This window comes from Acanthochromis polyacanthus, chromosome 16, assembly GCF_021347895.1.
Source record: "Acanthochromis polyacanthus isolate Apoly-LR-REF ecotype Palm Island chromosome 16, KAUST_Apoly_ChrSc, whole genome shotgun sequence".
Lineage (NCBI taxonomy): Eukaryota > Metazoa > Chordata > Actinopteri > Pomacentridae > Acanthochromis > Acanthochromis polyacanthus.
Window position 1 is genome coordinate 17,677,381 of NC_067128.1, and position 16,449 is coordinate 17,693,829.

The window sequence follows — 16,449 nt, forward strand, 5'->3', positions numbered from 1 at the left end:
TCTGTAAAAACAGAAAGAATCATGTAATTTTCAATCTTCCTTTACACACGTGGACAAAATTGTTGGTACCCCTCAGTTAAAGAAGGAAAAACCCACAATTCTCACTGAAATCACTTGAAACTCACAAAAGTAACAATAAATAAAAATTTATTGAAAATTAAATAATCAAAATCAGCCATCACTTTTGAATTGTTGATTAACATAATTATATAAAAAAACAAACTAATGAAATAGGGCTGGACAAAAATGATGGTACCCATAACTTAATATTTTGTTGCACAACCTTTTGAGGCAATCACTGCAATTAAACGATTTCTGTGTTTGTCAATGAGCGTTCTGCAGCTGTCAACAGGTATTTTGGCCCACTCCTCATGAGCAAACAGCTCCAGTTGTCTCAGGTTTGATGGGTGTCTTCTCCAAATGGCATGTTTCAGCTCCTTCCACATATGTTCAATGGGATTCAGATCTGGGCTCATAGAAGGCCACTTTAGAATAGTCCAACGCTTTTCTCTCAGCCATTCTTGGGTGTTTTTGGCTGTGTGTTTTGGATCGTTGTCCTGTTGGAAGACCCATGACCTGCGACTGAGACCAAGCTTTCTGACACTAGGCAGCACATTTCTCTCCAGAATGCCTTGATAGTCTTCAGATTTCATCGTACCTTGCACACTTTCAAGACACCCTGTGCCAGATGCAGCAAAGCAGCCCCAAAACATTACTGAGCCTCCTCCATGTTTCACCGTAGGGACAGTGTTCTTTTCTTCGTATGCTTGGTTTTTGAGTCTATGAACATAGAGTTGATGTGCCTTACCAAAAAGCTCCAGTTTGGTCTCATCTGTCCAAAGGACATTCTCCCAGAAGCTTTGTGGCTTGTCAACATGCATTTTTGCAAATTCCAGTCTCGCTTTTTTATGAGTTTTTTTCAGCAGTGGTGTCCTCCTTGGTCGTCTCCCATGAAGTCCACTTTGGCTCAAACAACGACGAATGGTGCGATCTGACACGGATGTACCTTGGCCTTGGAGTTCACCTTTAACTTCTTTGGAGGTTGCTCTGGGCTCTTTGGATACAATTTGAACGATTCGTCTCTTCAATTTGTCATCAATTTTCCTCTTGCGGCCACGTCCAGGGAGGTTGGCTACTGTCCCGTGGGTCTTGAACTTCTGAATAATATGAGCCACTGTTGTCACAGGAACTTCAAGCTGTTTAGAGATGGTCTTATAGCCTTTACCTTTAAGATGTTTGTCTATCATTTTTTTCGGATGTCCTGGGACAATTCTCTCCTTCGCTTTCTGTTGTCCATGTTCAGTGTGGTACACACCTTTTCACCAAACAGCAGGGTGACTACTTGTCTCCCTTTAAATAGGCAGACTGACTGATTATGAGTTTGGAAACACCTGTGATGTCAATTAAATGACACACCTGAGTTAATCATGTCACTCTGGTCAAATAGTTTTCAATCTTTTATAGAGGTACCATCATTTTTGTCCAGGCCTGTTTCATTAGTTTGTTTTTTTAAATAATTATGTTAATCAACAATTCAAAAGTAATGGCTGTTTTTGATTATTTAATTTTCAATAAATTTTTATTTATTGTTACTTTTGTGAGTTTCAAGTGATTTCAGTGAGAATTGTGGGTTTTTCCTTCTTTAACTGAGGGGTACCAACAATTTTGTCCACGTGTGTAACTAATCATCAGTGACATGCTGTTTTGTCAGGAAACTGGACCAAATCTAAGCTCAAAATTGTGATATTTCAGCAAAATTGTTTTATTCTAAATGTCTCCTGTGAAAATTCGGTAAAAATAAAGCATTTACTCTTAGCTGCCACATGACAGAAGCTCAGAGACTATTCACAACAAGTACAGAAAAAAAGGAAAAATGTAAGTTATAACATTTCTATAGTATGCAGAGTCACCATATTTTTCCTATCATCAGTAACATCTGAGTCTAATCTCCAGAATATTACCTCAAAAATATTGATTCCATTTTTTTTTTAAGTTTTCATAAGATAAATAATCAAGTAAATTCAACTTTCATTTTTTCTTTTATAATAATTTATGGCATTCTAATTTTGCTTAAGTGCCCAGAAGACATGTTTTATTCCTCTCTATTTATAACTGTGGTGGTGTTTCCGCAGGGGTGCAGTGAAAAATGAGCCTAAAGTGAGTAAAAATGTGACAGGAGCAAAGAAACCCTCAAGAAACTGCTTGGGGTTCAGAGTTAAAACATTATTTTAAATCAGCTTTAGCAACGCTTTATTAATTTTTAAGGTTCCACACAATGCAATTTGGCCAGTAAAACTGAAATGTATTCTTGGCTCCACAGGGGCCTTTAAATCAGTTACATTCATTAATATTGTATTAAACCTCTGGCATGTTCTGGTGAATATTTTTGGCTATGCTCTTCCTCTACCATGTTCGTTAAACTCAATAAGACACGGCAAAACTGCTCCAAGAAAAGATGTAAAATCTCAGCTGTGAGACATTGAGACCAACCAACATAGCTGCAGAAAAAAACACTGTTAATGCACTTGAAAAGCTAATGTATTCTTTTTGTTACACATGTACAGTTTAGAATTTATTTAACCTCAACATTCATATTAAAACTAGTGAGTATCTGGCAGATTATCACACACTGGCAACAACATGAAAAAAACTTTAATCTCTCATCAAAGAGCAATCATATTAGTGTGCAGTAATTGCCCCAAACCAAAGGCTCTTTTGGAAAGCAACCAAGAAACATCTAACAAACTGGTCAAACTGAGCAAGACTGCTGTTTAATCATATGGCCAACAAAGCCGAGGGGCAAACTTCTCCACAGCGTGACATAAGCGACATTCTGGGAGGTTAATTTCTCCTTTTGTGGAGAAGCAACAGGGAAAGAACTCAGAGAAAAATGAATGAGGAAAAGACAATTGTAATAAGAGAGAAGATTAAAGAAAAGCAAGCCTTCCATTACTCTAATGACTTTTCCACAATGTTCCCTAATTAAGTCCTGCCACTGAAATGATCTAAATTTCTCTTCCAGTTTGTTCATGTTTCTTATCTTAATTCACAACTGATCCCCAGGAACACTGTTCTCGTAAAAACTCCATGCAAAGAAGTTGAATAACACATTGTGTGCAGTAAAACAAACAGAGAAGTAAAGACGTATATTTAAATTCACTTATCACAAATTTCTATCGAGCATTGTTTGATTTGCAATAGCTGTGTTGTGTTGGTACAGTCCAATTAAAACACACTGCCAGTTCAGGGAAACACTTTGAAAGCACTACAAAAAGAAGACGTGATGTGACACTGATGCATTTACTGCATTGCTCATCACTCACTTTTATACACGGATCTCCAACACTATCCCTAGTTGTGAGTGCATCTACAGCTCTGTCTGCTGTGAAGGTGAAGCTGTGGCTTGAAATATAGTTATTGTTCAGTCTTCAGCCATCTTAATCTTAACCACCTGGCTACAGAGGGAGCGTACAGTCGGCTGTAGCCAATGTTAAGATTCAGGCTGCGACATACGTGCGTTTATTGGGTCGTACACTGACAACATGAAACGGTAGTGTGGCTGAGAGCTGTACTGGATCAGCTGCATGCCGGAAGTTCTAAATAAGCACATCTGTCCTAGAGGCACCACAGGTTCTAATAGCAACAGCTGGATCTATCCATAGCACCACACACTGAACCAGAGCAGCTACCAAATTCCAAACAATACCCATATATCTAGTCACAGGTTCACCTGTAGCTGCAGATGTAATCACAACCAGCAGCTGGATAGTGTGATTAATGAGCAATAAACGCATCATGTAAAGTGTCATCATCGATCCTTTAACACTACATTCTGCAGAGTGCTTTCTAAAATGACAGTGATATGACTGGACATACAGTCAGCATTCTTGGCACGGAGGTGGAGGTTGTCTCCAGCTTTAGGTACCTGGGAGTGCAGCTGGATGACATGCAGGACTGGTCCAGGACACATGGAGGTAGTGTACAAGAAAGGCCAAAACAGACTTGACTTCCTGTGAAGGTTAAGTCTTTAAACATCAGCAGGCCTCTTCTATGTACATTTTACCAAACTGTACTTTATTCTTTGGGGTTGTGTGTTGGGGAAAGAAGGGGGGGCTCGCTCCAGGGACAGAAACCGGTTTAATAAGCTGATCATGAAGGCGAGCTCCACTACTGGTGTTGAGCTGGAATCCGTCCAACAGGTGGCTGGGGTGAGAATGCTCAGGAAACTGAACTCTATTATGACCAATGCTTCTCACCCACTACACAGTCTGGAGGTGTTTCAGCAGAGCACCTTCAGCCACAGATTCATTCCACTCAGGTCAGGTCTGAGCGCAGCAGGAAGTCCTTCCTACCAGCTTCAATCAGGCTTTTCAATTCACATTAATTATTTCAACTTATGATTTACATACTGTGCATATGTTTTAACTTTTACAATTTTGCTAGCTTATATACTATGTATATGGTCATACTGATGACTACGTATTGTGGTATCTGTTGTTCCAGGTGGCCTTCTGTTAAAAATTCCTAAGTTCTCTTTAAAATGAGTTTATTGTTTTATTGCTATTGCTTGTTCAGACAACGAGGCACCTGTAACCATACATCTCATAACCCGCTGGGTTTATGTGAAGAACCCACCGATATAAGCTAGGAGAAACAGTTGCTCTGCAGAGTGATTCTATCAGGCCTTGAATCCTCTCACAGGCATGCCATGGTGTCTGTGATGCTGTCTTTGTTTTAATAAACTTTATATATAAACAAGATGGTGTCGGCAGAGAATTTCTTCACCATCTTCACATCATTGCTACACAAGAAGATACAACACTATCAGTGTCGGTGTTTTGTCTGGTTTGTAGGTCTGTGTGTTAACATGCTGCTGTTACAGAGTAATTTCCTGTAAAGGATCAATAAAGTATTATTCTGCTCTATTCCTACAAACATTATTGTGAGAAAATGCAAAAGTATTGCAAGGGAACAGAACGGTATTGTGAGATAATGCAAACATATTGTGAGAGAAGATATAAGTGTTGCAGGAAATATGAAAGTGTTGCAAAGAAATGCAAAAGTTATTTCAAGTTACAGCTAGTATTGCGAAGTAATGTAAAACTTACTGTTGGTTGATGCAAAAGTAGTCCTCAAAAAATTCTCTCTGTGACATTCACATTACAAAAGCATAATTCAATAAAACTGTCAGTGCTTCTTCTAAGAATAAGGTCAGTATTTGTAAAACTACAACCTCACTGTTTGCTTTTTGTTTGTAAAAACAGTAAAAGACTTGGGAAAAGATTTTTTCTCCATTGTTCACCAGGCTGTGTTCGTAAAATACTTCTAGTATGATTATAAACTTAATATTCTTTAGCAAGTAAATCCCACAACAGTCGCAGGTCTTTTAAAGGATAGTAACTGGATGATTGTGTGTATTTTACAGTATTGTGTTTGCAATAGATAAACAGGAAGCACAGTTTTTTTTCTTTTGAAAAAATATGTCAAATAATGCTAATTATAATGTTTAAGAAAATAAGTGATTATACAGAATAGCTGTATTTTTGCAGGGTTGTGTTAGTGCAAAAACATTTTACAGATCAGAAAATTATTATTACAAAACGTGCCATGCCTCTACCAAACTGCAAACTGGCTTTAAGCTCAGAAAACCGATTCTTTCACCAATATTTCACCAATGTTACTGCAAGGAATCCATTTCAAGCAGAATTCATTTGAGCTCCAGGGGACGACGCTGCTGCAGCAACAGAAAGGTGCCGTAAAGTTTAAGTGATCCCAGATCTGCGATTATCCTCGGGAAGACATTCAAATTCACAGCAGCCTCGCTCAGTGGGAGAACTCTCCCAGCTCCCGGAGGATTACACTGCACAAATGTCAGCGTTAAAAGGATGGGGAAACACACATGAAGCAGCAACACTTGACATTTACTGTCGGCTGTGGTTGGTCTGCTGACTACACTGTTTCTTAAATCATCTGACCTTTAACGTCTTGGTTTTTAAAAAGAGAAGCAGCTTCTTTTTTTTTGAAGTTTGTAAATGCTGTGATCGACAGTTTTGACCCTTTTCGATTGTTTAGCGACTCCACATCACTTTTCCTAACAAGATACGTTCAACTTTTTTCTGCCTACAATTTTATTTTCTCCTCTAGTCTTTCTGCACGCTGCACAGCCTATCGTGCAATTGTTGCATTCTCTACAAAGAACTCCCCAAAATAAATAATTCAAATCAAATACTCCTTTTACATCTGCAAAGGCTGGATTTGGGAAAAACATTAACCTCACAAGAGTACACACGGGGATTACTCTCTTTGTTAAATCACAGAAAAGCCAGTGTTGGGAACTAAACTAAATAAGAAAAAAAGAAAACTGAAGAAATAAATCCGTTTTCCTCTCATTTCTGGGTAACTCAGTATTCTTACTTTTTGCCTTTTTGCTCCCCCATTCAGAACACCCGGACAAGACTGAAATAAAACTTTCTCAATTGTAAACCTTATTTTTATGATGAAAATCGGGCTTTGCTGACTCTGAAATGATGATGTTCCGAAACACATCTCGTCAACAAAAGAAGAGTCGCCATAAAAACATTTTACAGTTTCTTAAACTCATAACATCCCTGACTGCATCCTGATTACCTGCTGAGAGTACTGGTGGTTTAAATTGAAGGGTTTTTATGCACCCTAAAGTATGAGCGCTGACTTTTTCCTATTTCTTGTATTTCAGAGATGAAAAGCAGGTCTGGAGCAAAGTGTACAGAAAAGTTCAGTCACAGCATCTTGATGACTCATTGGTTATTCATAAGAGTTACTTCCAGCCTGCCATGAATACAAAACATGACCACCAAACACACACACACACCTTCTCCAGGGACTGGATCTGCTGCTTCTGCCTTTCATCCAGGGCTTGGCTCTGGCTCTGCAGGGCCTCTCTCTCCTCCTCCATCCTCAGCACCTTGTCCTTCAGCCGGCTGCGCTCGTTGTCCAGGTCCCTGATGGCTGCTTCCTGGGTCATCTGGGTGGCCTGCAGGCTGCTGATCTGACCTACGACAGGACACATTCGACAGGCGTGAGAAGAATGCAAATATTAAAGCAATTTCATCAGCATGTTGTCATTCCTGTCAATTGTTATTGTAACCGGCACGTGCAAAGCACACCGCTGTCAGCAAATTTCAGTTTGTAACTCGGTCTTGAATTGCCATTTCTTTTAATGTCAGTAATTCAGCCTGAGACTGTGCTCATGTCAGTCTCTTTCCTGCCAATGACATTTTCAATCAACATGGAAGCTGCAGTGAAGGCTGGTAGGAGCAGTTCCTTCAAAGCTTCTCAGGACAATCAGATGGTGTTCAGTCATATAGCGATTATAGCTGTCATTTCTGTGAATCAACTTGAATCTACAGCTGTGTCAATCTCATCCATGTTTACTGTTATTTTGGATGTAAATACATTGTCTGCTATAAACATACACCATAGAAGATCTGGAATCTGGTTTGTTGCAAATTGTACAATTAGCAAAGTGAGTGAAAAAAGAAAGAGAGAAATAAAACTGAAGAGCTAGAAAAGATAAAAGCAAGTATTACAGGTTTGTGTTCATTCTATGTGGAAAACAGCCCAAACCTCTTTACAGTGAGTCTACTGTAAAACCAAACTAGTCCACTACAATAACACAATGTCAGTGTTTTCACATGACACACTAAAGCATCCAGTCCGCAGACTGGCCCCCAACACAAGTTATGTTAATGTTAGCATGAGCTAAGGCTAGAGCATCCAGATTCTGTCAGCAACATGCTTACAGCTAAGCTAGGCAACTGAAGCTATGTTGTCCAAACAGTCAGCAGCACGGAGCCATGTCACCTGAACCATTGACTAAAGCTGATTTAGCTATCAACAATAATATAAGAACAAGGCAGATTTGTCTGGTATACTGTTTAACTAGTTTGCCTCGAATCTTATCTTCTCTGATATAATGCTATAAACATGCAGTCTAACTAGCAAACTGCTAACATCAGATTTTTTTTGTTGCAGGAGCCGTGTTATTTTTGGGGATTTCAATTGGACTCCAACATATGTCCTCAGAGTAATCTTGAAGGACATTTTAGCAGCCATCATTCTGCCTGTCAGAATCTTCTTCTAGATCTCCACCAACTCTGAACTTTGTGTAGGATTTAGTTTCGGTATGGCGGTATGCAATATATGCAATAAAAATGTAGATTCTTTCAGAGAATAAGCAAACTCAGAAACACTTTCATTTAATTTTTTTCTATGAAGACATGTAGACTTGAAGTAGATCTGATGAAAAATCCAAATTTCACATTTATAGTAAGTTGAACATGTCACGATTCTGTCCGTTTCTACAAAACTTTTTTTTTTGTATTTTCTCTTCTATATATATTTACTATTTCTTACCTGAAGAAATTAGGGAAAAGTCTGCAGAACACTCAATTACTACAAAAATCAAAGGCTGTAGCCCTAATACAACATTACTATAACTGACAGAGATAAAGGCCAAACCTACAAAACAATTTAATGTTAATATAAATTACCACTACAGGGTGACCCAAAAGTTTGGAAACAAAGTTTAACTGCAGTGTCTATTTGAGTTGGGGGTGCATGAATTCACTCTTATTTTACCCATTTTTGTTGTAGCATAATAAAATAACTTAAAAGCATAGTATTTGCCGAGTGCAATAACTCGGAAGACAATTAATAGAACCATAAGGTCCAGGTATGCTGGAGCATAACTTCAAAATGCAGGCCATCAATGTCAGATTTCAAAACTCTTGATGGTGAAGTATCTGACAGTTTTAATTTTTTTAAACATCCGTAAGTACTATGAGGCAACATTTACTGGCCAGTTTGTGGAACCTTCATAAGCATGAATGAAGATCCATTCCAGAAGATACCAGTGTAACCAGTTGGTGGAAACGTTCACAACTTTGTATAAGAAACAAACATGAACATGTCGAGATATGTTTGTTTTACACTAATCTGTTACTCTTCTGAATATATCTGTGGTACTGATTTATTGTTTAACATTATATTATTTAGATTATAGACTTTTCATTTGTTTCCAAACTTTTGGGTCACCCTGTAATACTTCATTAATACAGCATGTAAAACGTGGCAAATCAATTGTGATGAAGGTTGGTTTGTCATTGCATTCTTAAACAACCTTGAGAGGCTCTGCATGGTGCTAAATGTAACTGTCATGGTTGCATTTACCAGCTGGATCGTATTTGTCGCTCTAACATGCAAGCAGCTCTGGTGTAAAGTGATAAAACATTCTCACTGGGCACAAGGAGCTCATAGGAGCTAATGGGCCGAGTATGAATTTGCGCTAAGATACCGCGATTGCTGACACATTTCAGGCTGTAATGTTTGTGCAATGTTGTCGCTCAAAGTAGTGACGGAGAGACATTGCACGATATTAAATCAGATTCTAACATGCAACAATTTACCCAGCACAAGCCCAACCAAACCACACACTATAAACTGGGCATACTTGATGTAAGAAGAGGCCTTCTCTGCCTTCCAGGGACCGGGAACACCATTATCTTTGGCTATACAGTAATATGCTATTAAAGCCTTACAGGCCATGATGTCTTGGATAAGAAGAGGAGGGCTGTTTATGGAGTGTGTTTGATGCATGAGAGGAGAGGAGAGGAGAGGAGAGGAGAGGAGAGGAGAGGAGAGGAGAGGAGAGGAGAGGAGAGGAGAGGAGAGGAGAGGAGAGGAGAGGAGAGGCTGAGGGTCTTACTGGCTTTGAGGAGTATTTCCGTAGCTTGCTGCTGAACTCGGTCTCTGGCTGCCTCTAGTTCACACTCAGCCTCCTTCTGACGGATCTCTACAATCTCTGAGTTCTGGGTCACCTCATCCAGCTGCTTGGTTAAATCCTGGAGAGGAGTCAAATCAACAGAGAAAAGATGAGACAAATGAAACTCTTGTAGCGCAACGAAAGAACATCTAAGTTAAGAAACCCACCCACACACTGAAGTCTGTAAATTAACTAAAAGCCAGCATCAGAGAGGGACATAATATATTTTAATGATCGTCCATTGTGTATGGACAGAATGACGTATCAAATGGTCAGTCAACATCACTGTTTTGCTTCACTCTGGACCACATCTTCACTGTAGGAGTCATTTCCAGCAGGCAGCTTTTTTTTCACTCACATTTATAGACACATTTATAGACCAGCTGGTGAACCTACTGGAGCACTTAGCCTCTTAATAGCTAAATGAGAGTAAGTACTGGACTTACATTCATCAGCTGGCCAGGACCATGGCTCCAAATGAACGATAATGTTGCCACGTAACTGCCAGATATGCAAATAAGCGAGTGTTTCCTAAAAAGTTCACTTTATGAATTTTATAAGCTGATGATCAGTGAGAGTTGTGTTTGCAGCTTATTTCTCCTGAACCCAAATGCCCAAATCCACAGTTACTGCAGTTTTAAATCAGAAATGACACATAAAGAGGAAGGGAGAGTTTACTAAACAGATACATAGATCATTTGGTAGTTTGGATGGACTGATTAGGGTAAAAACACAGTAAAAATAAAGTTTATTGTTGCATGTCTGCCCATGTATCTGTCGTATACTGGTTATGAGTGTGGCTCTGGCCCAGGTGATAGAGCCATGAATCATAATATTGACAGTTCGATCTTCAAATTGTCCTTGGGCAAGACAATAAACCTAAAGTGTTCCTGATAATAACCTTGCATGTGATCTCTACCACTGATGGTGTGTGAGTATGTGAATGAGTGAAAGCAGCTTGTAAAGCTCTTGTAGAACATAGTTAAGTTTAAAATGCTCTATATACACTACCGTTCAAAAGTGTGGGGTCACTTAGAAATGTCCTCATTTTCGAAACAAAAGTGCTTTTTTATAATGAACATTAAATGAATCAGAAATACAGTCTAGACATTGTTAATGTGGTAAATGACTATTCTAGCTGGAAACGGCTGATTTTTAATGGAATATCTACATAGAGGTACAGAGGAACATTTCCAGCAACCATCACTCCTGTGTTCTAATGCTACATTGTGTTAGCTAATGCTGTTGAAAGGCCAATTGATGATTAGAAAAGTCTTGTGAGTTTTCATGGAAAACATGAAATTGTCTCGGTGACCCCAAACTTTGAATGGTAGTACTCATATTCTATAATGGTCACACTCAGTTACAACAAAACCATAAATGTCATATTCTAATGACCATTTTCACATGGTTTCCACCATTTGGAGGCCCTTCTTCTACTGTGGTGTCATGGCACCAACTGGTCATCTCGAGGCTCTTAAATCAGGTTTTATTATCTTGTTAATAGGTCCAAATATTATATGCTAGCGAACATATCACAAACAAAATAAGTAGTCAACAACATTTCCACCTTAACGTACTGCAGTGTATTGATTTATGACAGTTAAAAACTCCTGGAATTTTCACATGTAACAAACCTAAAGAACCAATTCTTGTGTCTTGCAGGGTGGAGCTTTCTATGTCACTATTGTTCTTCAGCATCTGTTTCTGATTCAAACATGAATGACTGAATGACTCCAATATTACAACTGTCCTCAGTGTAGTGTAGATTATTTTTACACTGAGAGTAGATGCAGGCGAGCTGGTGTGCTGAGCTGCAGCGAGTGGGGAACAGTGGATGGAGAGAGGTGGGGAGTTCACAGATCTGCACATTGGAAGGGAGGCAACACTTTGGACTTGCATCTAAGGCATTTAAGATTGGAAGGGACTATTTTCATGAAAATACACAAAACTTTTCTACAAAGAAATGACTTTCTATGGGTTAAATCAATGACCAGAGAGGGACTTTAATTTCAATATTCAATCGACTGCATTTCACTGAGCGAATGTTTGACATTAACATCATGGATTTGGTTGCAAAGTCAATCCTTTCAGCACCACGCATTTTGGACACATTTTGGTTTGAAGCCAAATTAAATAAGGAGAGCCCAATAACATGGAGGAGTCAATTTGCTGTGTTTGCAGCTAAAAAAAGTGGTGATCAAAAGTGCTAATACCACAACTTTAGAACTAATGGAGGCTCAAAAATAACCAGAAGGAGTCAGAGTCAGTTAATCATCAACTAATATTTCATGATTGTGACAGGCTTATGAGTAATGATGGTACTCTTCTGTAGTAGAGTTATGTGACGGGGGACATCCAAAAGTTAATTATGAGTCCTCTTTCATTAAAAAAAAAAAAAAACGTAGCAATTAAGAGATTTAAGAAGCACATTAAATGAAGTAGGGGAAAGAACAGTTTATGTCTGAAAAATATGCAATAAAAAGTTTACAGCTACTGAAATAAAGGAAATATCATCTGAATGGTAACTGAGACATTTAGCTAAAACACAGCTAATATAGGTTTAATATAGCATATTTAATTGCACAGTTTTAATGAGCTTCCTGGAACCTCAGATATACACGGCTAGTGTGTCCAACTTACATAGTATAGAATATTAGTGGCATATTCTTAATACTGGAGATCAGGAATGTAAATGCTGACTGCTGCTCAATTAATAGAACCAGACTTCAGGGAGAGATTTGATGAGGACGCACACACACGTTCACCCAGTGAGAGTACAGTAGCTATGCGATTTAGCCTTCTGTAAGAACTCATGAGAGGCAATTTCACATCTTTCAATCCCATCAAACAGCCTGCCTCAAACTTAATTACTGCTGCTATGGCTAAGACAATGAAACCTCAGTATGATGATAACCACCGAGGAATCGCGCAAATTAGACTTGATGTGTGTGAGTGAGTTAGAGTGTGTGTGAGAGGGTGTGTATGCTGATTTCCCTGATGAGCCCATGGAGGGTAGTTGCACTGTGTGCCCACTAGGTTCAGATAAGAAATCCACAAGGGTAAAAGAGAATTTTTTATCCATCCTGTAAATCTTTGTAAGGAACATTTTGAATGTTAGACCTCAAGGGTTCAATTTTTTTTTTTATCTCACTTCTTCAAAGGGCCATTTAAAGGGTTGCAGTCTCAGACTCACTTTGGGAGGAAGGTTGAAACTAGGGTAATCTGTTGGTAGTGCAGGTTAATGTGATGATTAAGGTTAATACTATGTTATGGTATGAGGGTCCAGTTAGAGTTAAGTAAAAGTGACAGCTGTTGGGAAACTGGGACATTTAGTGGAGACCTCATTTCTTCAGAGTCATTTTAGGCTAAACTCTTGGCTCAAGGGTTAAAAGAAGAATTGGGTTAGGAAGGGGTTAGACATGGAGCTGTTTAAGTGGAAATGCAGGATTCAAGTCCTGTGAGGACGCCTGACAGAAATGAGGCATGCTTGTTTGTGTCTGTATCAGTATGTCAGTATCTATGGTCGAAATCTAAAGACATTTTGGGAAAGTGTGGACTTTTTGTCCAGTCATCTGCAAAAGGACATTTTGAAGGTTAAAGGCTAAGCCTGGTGGTGTTCAATATGTTTCTCATAACTTCTTGGTTCCCTGGGCTTTTCCCAAGCACTCGATGATTTGTCTCACCCGCCAACCTCACTATACAGCACACACCTTGTTGTTCCAGGTCCTGGGTGCTGAATCTTGGAAGTGCCAACACACATTTTCTGCTCTTAAGTCCTGCTACACTTAAGTGAGTCCTCCTTTAAGTATTAACTTCGCTGAAAGCTGCTGTCTCTGGATCATTTAGTGAGGCCAATTTGTTGCCTATCCCGGCAGTGGACTCTCTTTCAGTGCTGTAAATGTTGTGCTAAGAGGGAAATATATCTTCACAATATCTTCTATGTGTGTTCCATGTTTGGATCCAAACAGGTAACATTACACTCCTTGAATCCAGTCTTTATGAAAGACTAAAGCCAGTATTGTGTTAACTTGTTGCTCAATGCGCAATATCTGTGGCTCTCTACCTCAAGCTTTTTTGTTTCTACCAAGCCGCTAAATATCCAGGGTTGAAAAATGAAATCATAATTGCAGTCAGAAACTGCGGTTCTTCAAATGGCCACTTGATGCTGACTCCAAAAGAAAATCATTGTTCATAAAGTCCCATGTTAAATGTACAATTTCAAGGCAGAAATTAGCATGTTGACAGCCTGGTACAAAAATCTTTTTGATCTCTGTAGCTACTTTTCCAGTTCATGGGAGCTGCACAGGACAAGATTTGATTATATCTGGCCTATTTAGATTGTACTAAGGCTTAAGGTTGACACCTTCATAGAACACGTTGCCCTCCTCACGTCCACTCAATCGTCACCTCTTTCTTTACTCGTTTTTGGAGTTAGGTCAGTGTTACATTCTCCACTTTAGTAAGTTTGTCAGAGTGCTTGTGAATTCATTTCAGAATTTACCTAAGTCCACTCAGCGACTACGCAACTTAGGCCAATACTGCACATGTTCTGTGGGACTGAACATGTATGGAATGGAGTCTCCAGCAGATGACAAACAAATCTGATTCCAGTGGACTACAAAACAAAAAAGTATTTTTTGAGGACTATTTTCAGCTGTGGATCAGTACACACTAGTGATTACTTTAAGTATACACTGAGATATCCACTGTAAAGCTCTTTGTAGAGGGTTACTTTATAGATCTGCCCATTCTGAAGGCGGCAACACTGCTAAGTTACATCTCATGTATTTAATGCTTGGAAAGGATCATTTTCATGAAAAAATACTTATTATGTAGCTCTGATACACACAGATGAGTTTTATGGGGTAATCAATGACAAGAGAGGGACCATAATTTCAATATTCAACCGACTGCATTTTGATGAGTCTGTTGATATTAACACAGATTTCGCTGCAGAACATTGCCACAATAATGTGGGAACATTTTGGTTTTATGTTACATGAAAAGCAAAATCCAAAAACTTATAATCAAATACTGCTGCTTGTGTTAGGCATACAGTATGTGGCATGACTCTCTCAAATACAGTGTCCAGACATGTAAGGAGCTTATCATCCAGTATGACTGTGTGTCTTATCGACATGTTTGTCTACATGTTTTAATAGCTTGTGTACAATAACACAGCCTGAATGGCGACATAGACTATGCTTATTAGTAAGATACATTCTTGTGTGGGGAACTCATACTGTTAATGGGGGTTCTTCACACAAGCATAGTGTACCAATCAGGTTAGCATAGGATGGTAAAAACGGCTTAATTAGTTGTATCGCTGTTGAATTATCTATGCTGACATTTAGTCATTACAGCTGATTCGCCCCTCATCATATTTAAACTCTGACAGAATCACACATGCTCTCGTACACGGATTCACCTCAGTCAGTCATCCTTATTGGACCTGGCTTAATCCTGCATCGTCATTTACATTTCAAAGGTCCTGAAAACTGTGCTTTAGATGAGTCATTGTTTCATCTTTTTCAAAGCGTTCACCAGCTAGTCCAGATAGGCTTCACCTGAGAATGAAACATTTAGTCCAAAGACAGTGACAGCAGCAATTTACCACAGCTTCAGTGGAGGATTTCACTGGGGGGATAATTTGTAAGTTTTGGCATGCGTATTCCTACGGAAGCTTGTGAACAGTCAGCCATTAATTACGTCTGTCTGGGTTACTCCAAGCGATCATTTGCTTGCATTTCTCTGGAGATTTGCCTAATAAATCATAAGCTAAAAGAGGATGACAGAGAACAGTGAAGCAAGAAGCTGTAGCATCCTGACATCAACCACAAGTGCTTTACGCTGCTGCTAAGTCGATATTTGATGCAACTATCTGTGCCCACGAACTACGCTGGTACACCAATTATGCATCCTGAGACTCGGAACATCTTGATTTGGTGCCACATTTTAATTTTCCAGAGTCAAAATAAATTTAGTGAAAAGTCTAAAAACATCCCTGCTGCTACCACGAAGCAAGACGTATATTGCAATGACATGAAAATCAAACTAAAGATTAAAACATCAGCGGTGCACTTGCTAAGGCTAAATTAAAATCTATTATCTTACAACAACGAACTCACAGCAGGAGCTGAGGGATTAAGAGATATGTTCATAGACTGAGGCAGTTATTAGGAGATTATTGTGATATTACCTTTAACAAACACGCAACATATCAGCTGTGTGGCGTACAAAGACTAAAACGGCAAAGGATCAAATTGTTTCCACCCTCTGATGTCTGTTTTGAGTTTTATATCTCGCATCAAATGAGAAAAGCTGTCAAGTGAAGTTGGTTTCAAGCTCTCCGCTTTGTTGTTGCTCCTTTATCTGGGTTACAGTTAATTGCTTTGATAACTAATGAAATTATTAACTTCAGGCACACCACAGCCACTGCTGACCTTGATCATACTCTGAGTAACTCTGAGTAGGGGAGACCTCTTCCTGTCTTCTGTGCAATCAGGGATAATTTCACACAAACTTCAGAGCGAGTCAAAACAACAAAACAGACCTACTTAACCAATTCCCCTGGAGCACGTGTCAACTTTATTTTCAACGGTGGAGATAATCATGTGAGTCTGCTCGAAAGACCTTACAGAACG

General features: G+C 39.1%; 1 protein-coding gene across 3 annotated transcripts in view; it reads right to left on the minus strand.

The window, feature by feature from the left end:
- Positions 1-16,449, minus strand: part of fam184ab (family with sequence similarity 184 member Ab) — a 205,756-nt gene that overhangs the window by 108,030 nt on the left and 81,277 nt on the right. For all 3 annotated transcript variants that reach the window (XM_022196845.2, XM_051960777.1, XM_051960776.1), the window contains 2 exons: positions 9,746-9,881; positions 6,851-7,032 (listed from right to left, as the gene is read on the minus strand). In XM_022196845.2, coding sequence (XP_022052537.2) covers positions 6,851-7,032; positions 9,746-9,881 — 318 coding nt within the window. The remainder of the gene's footprint in view (positions 1-6,850; positions 7,033-9,745; positions 9,882-16,449) is intronic.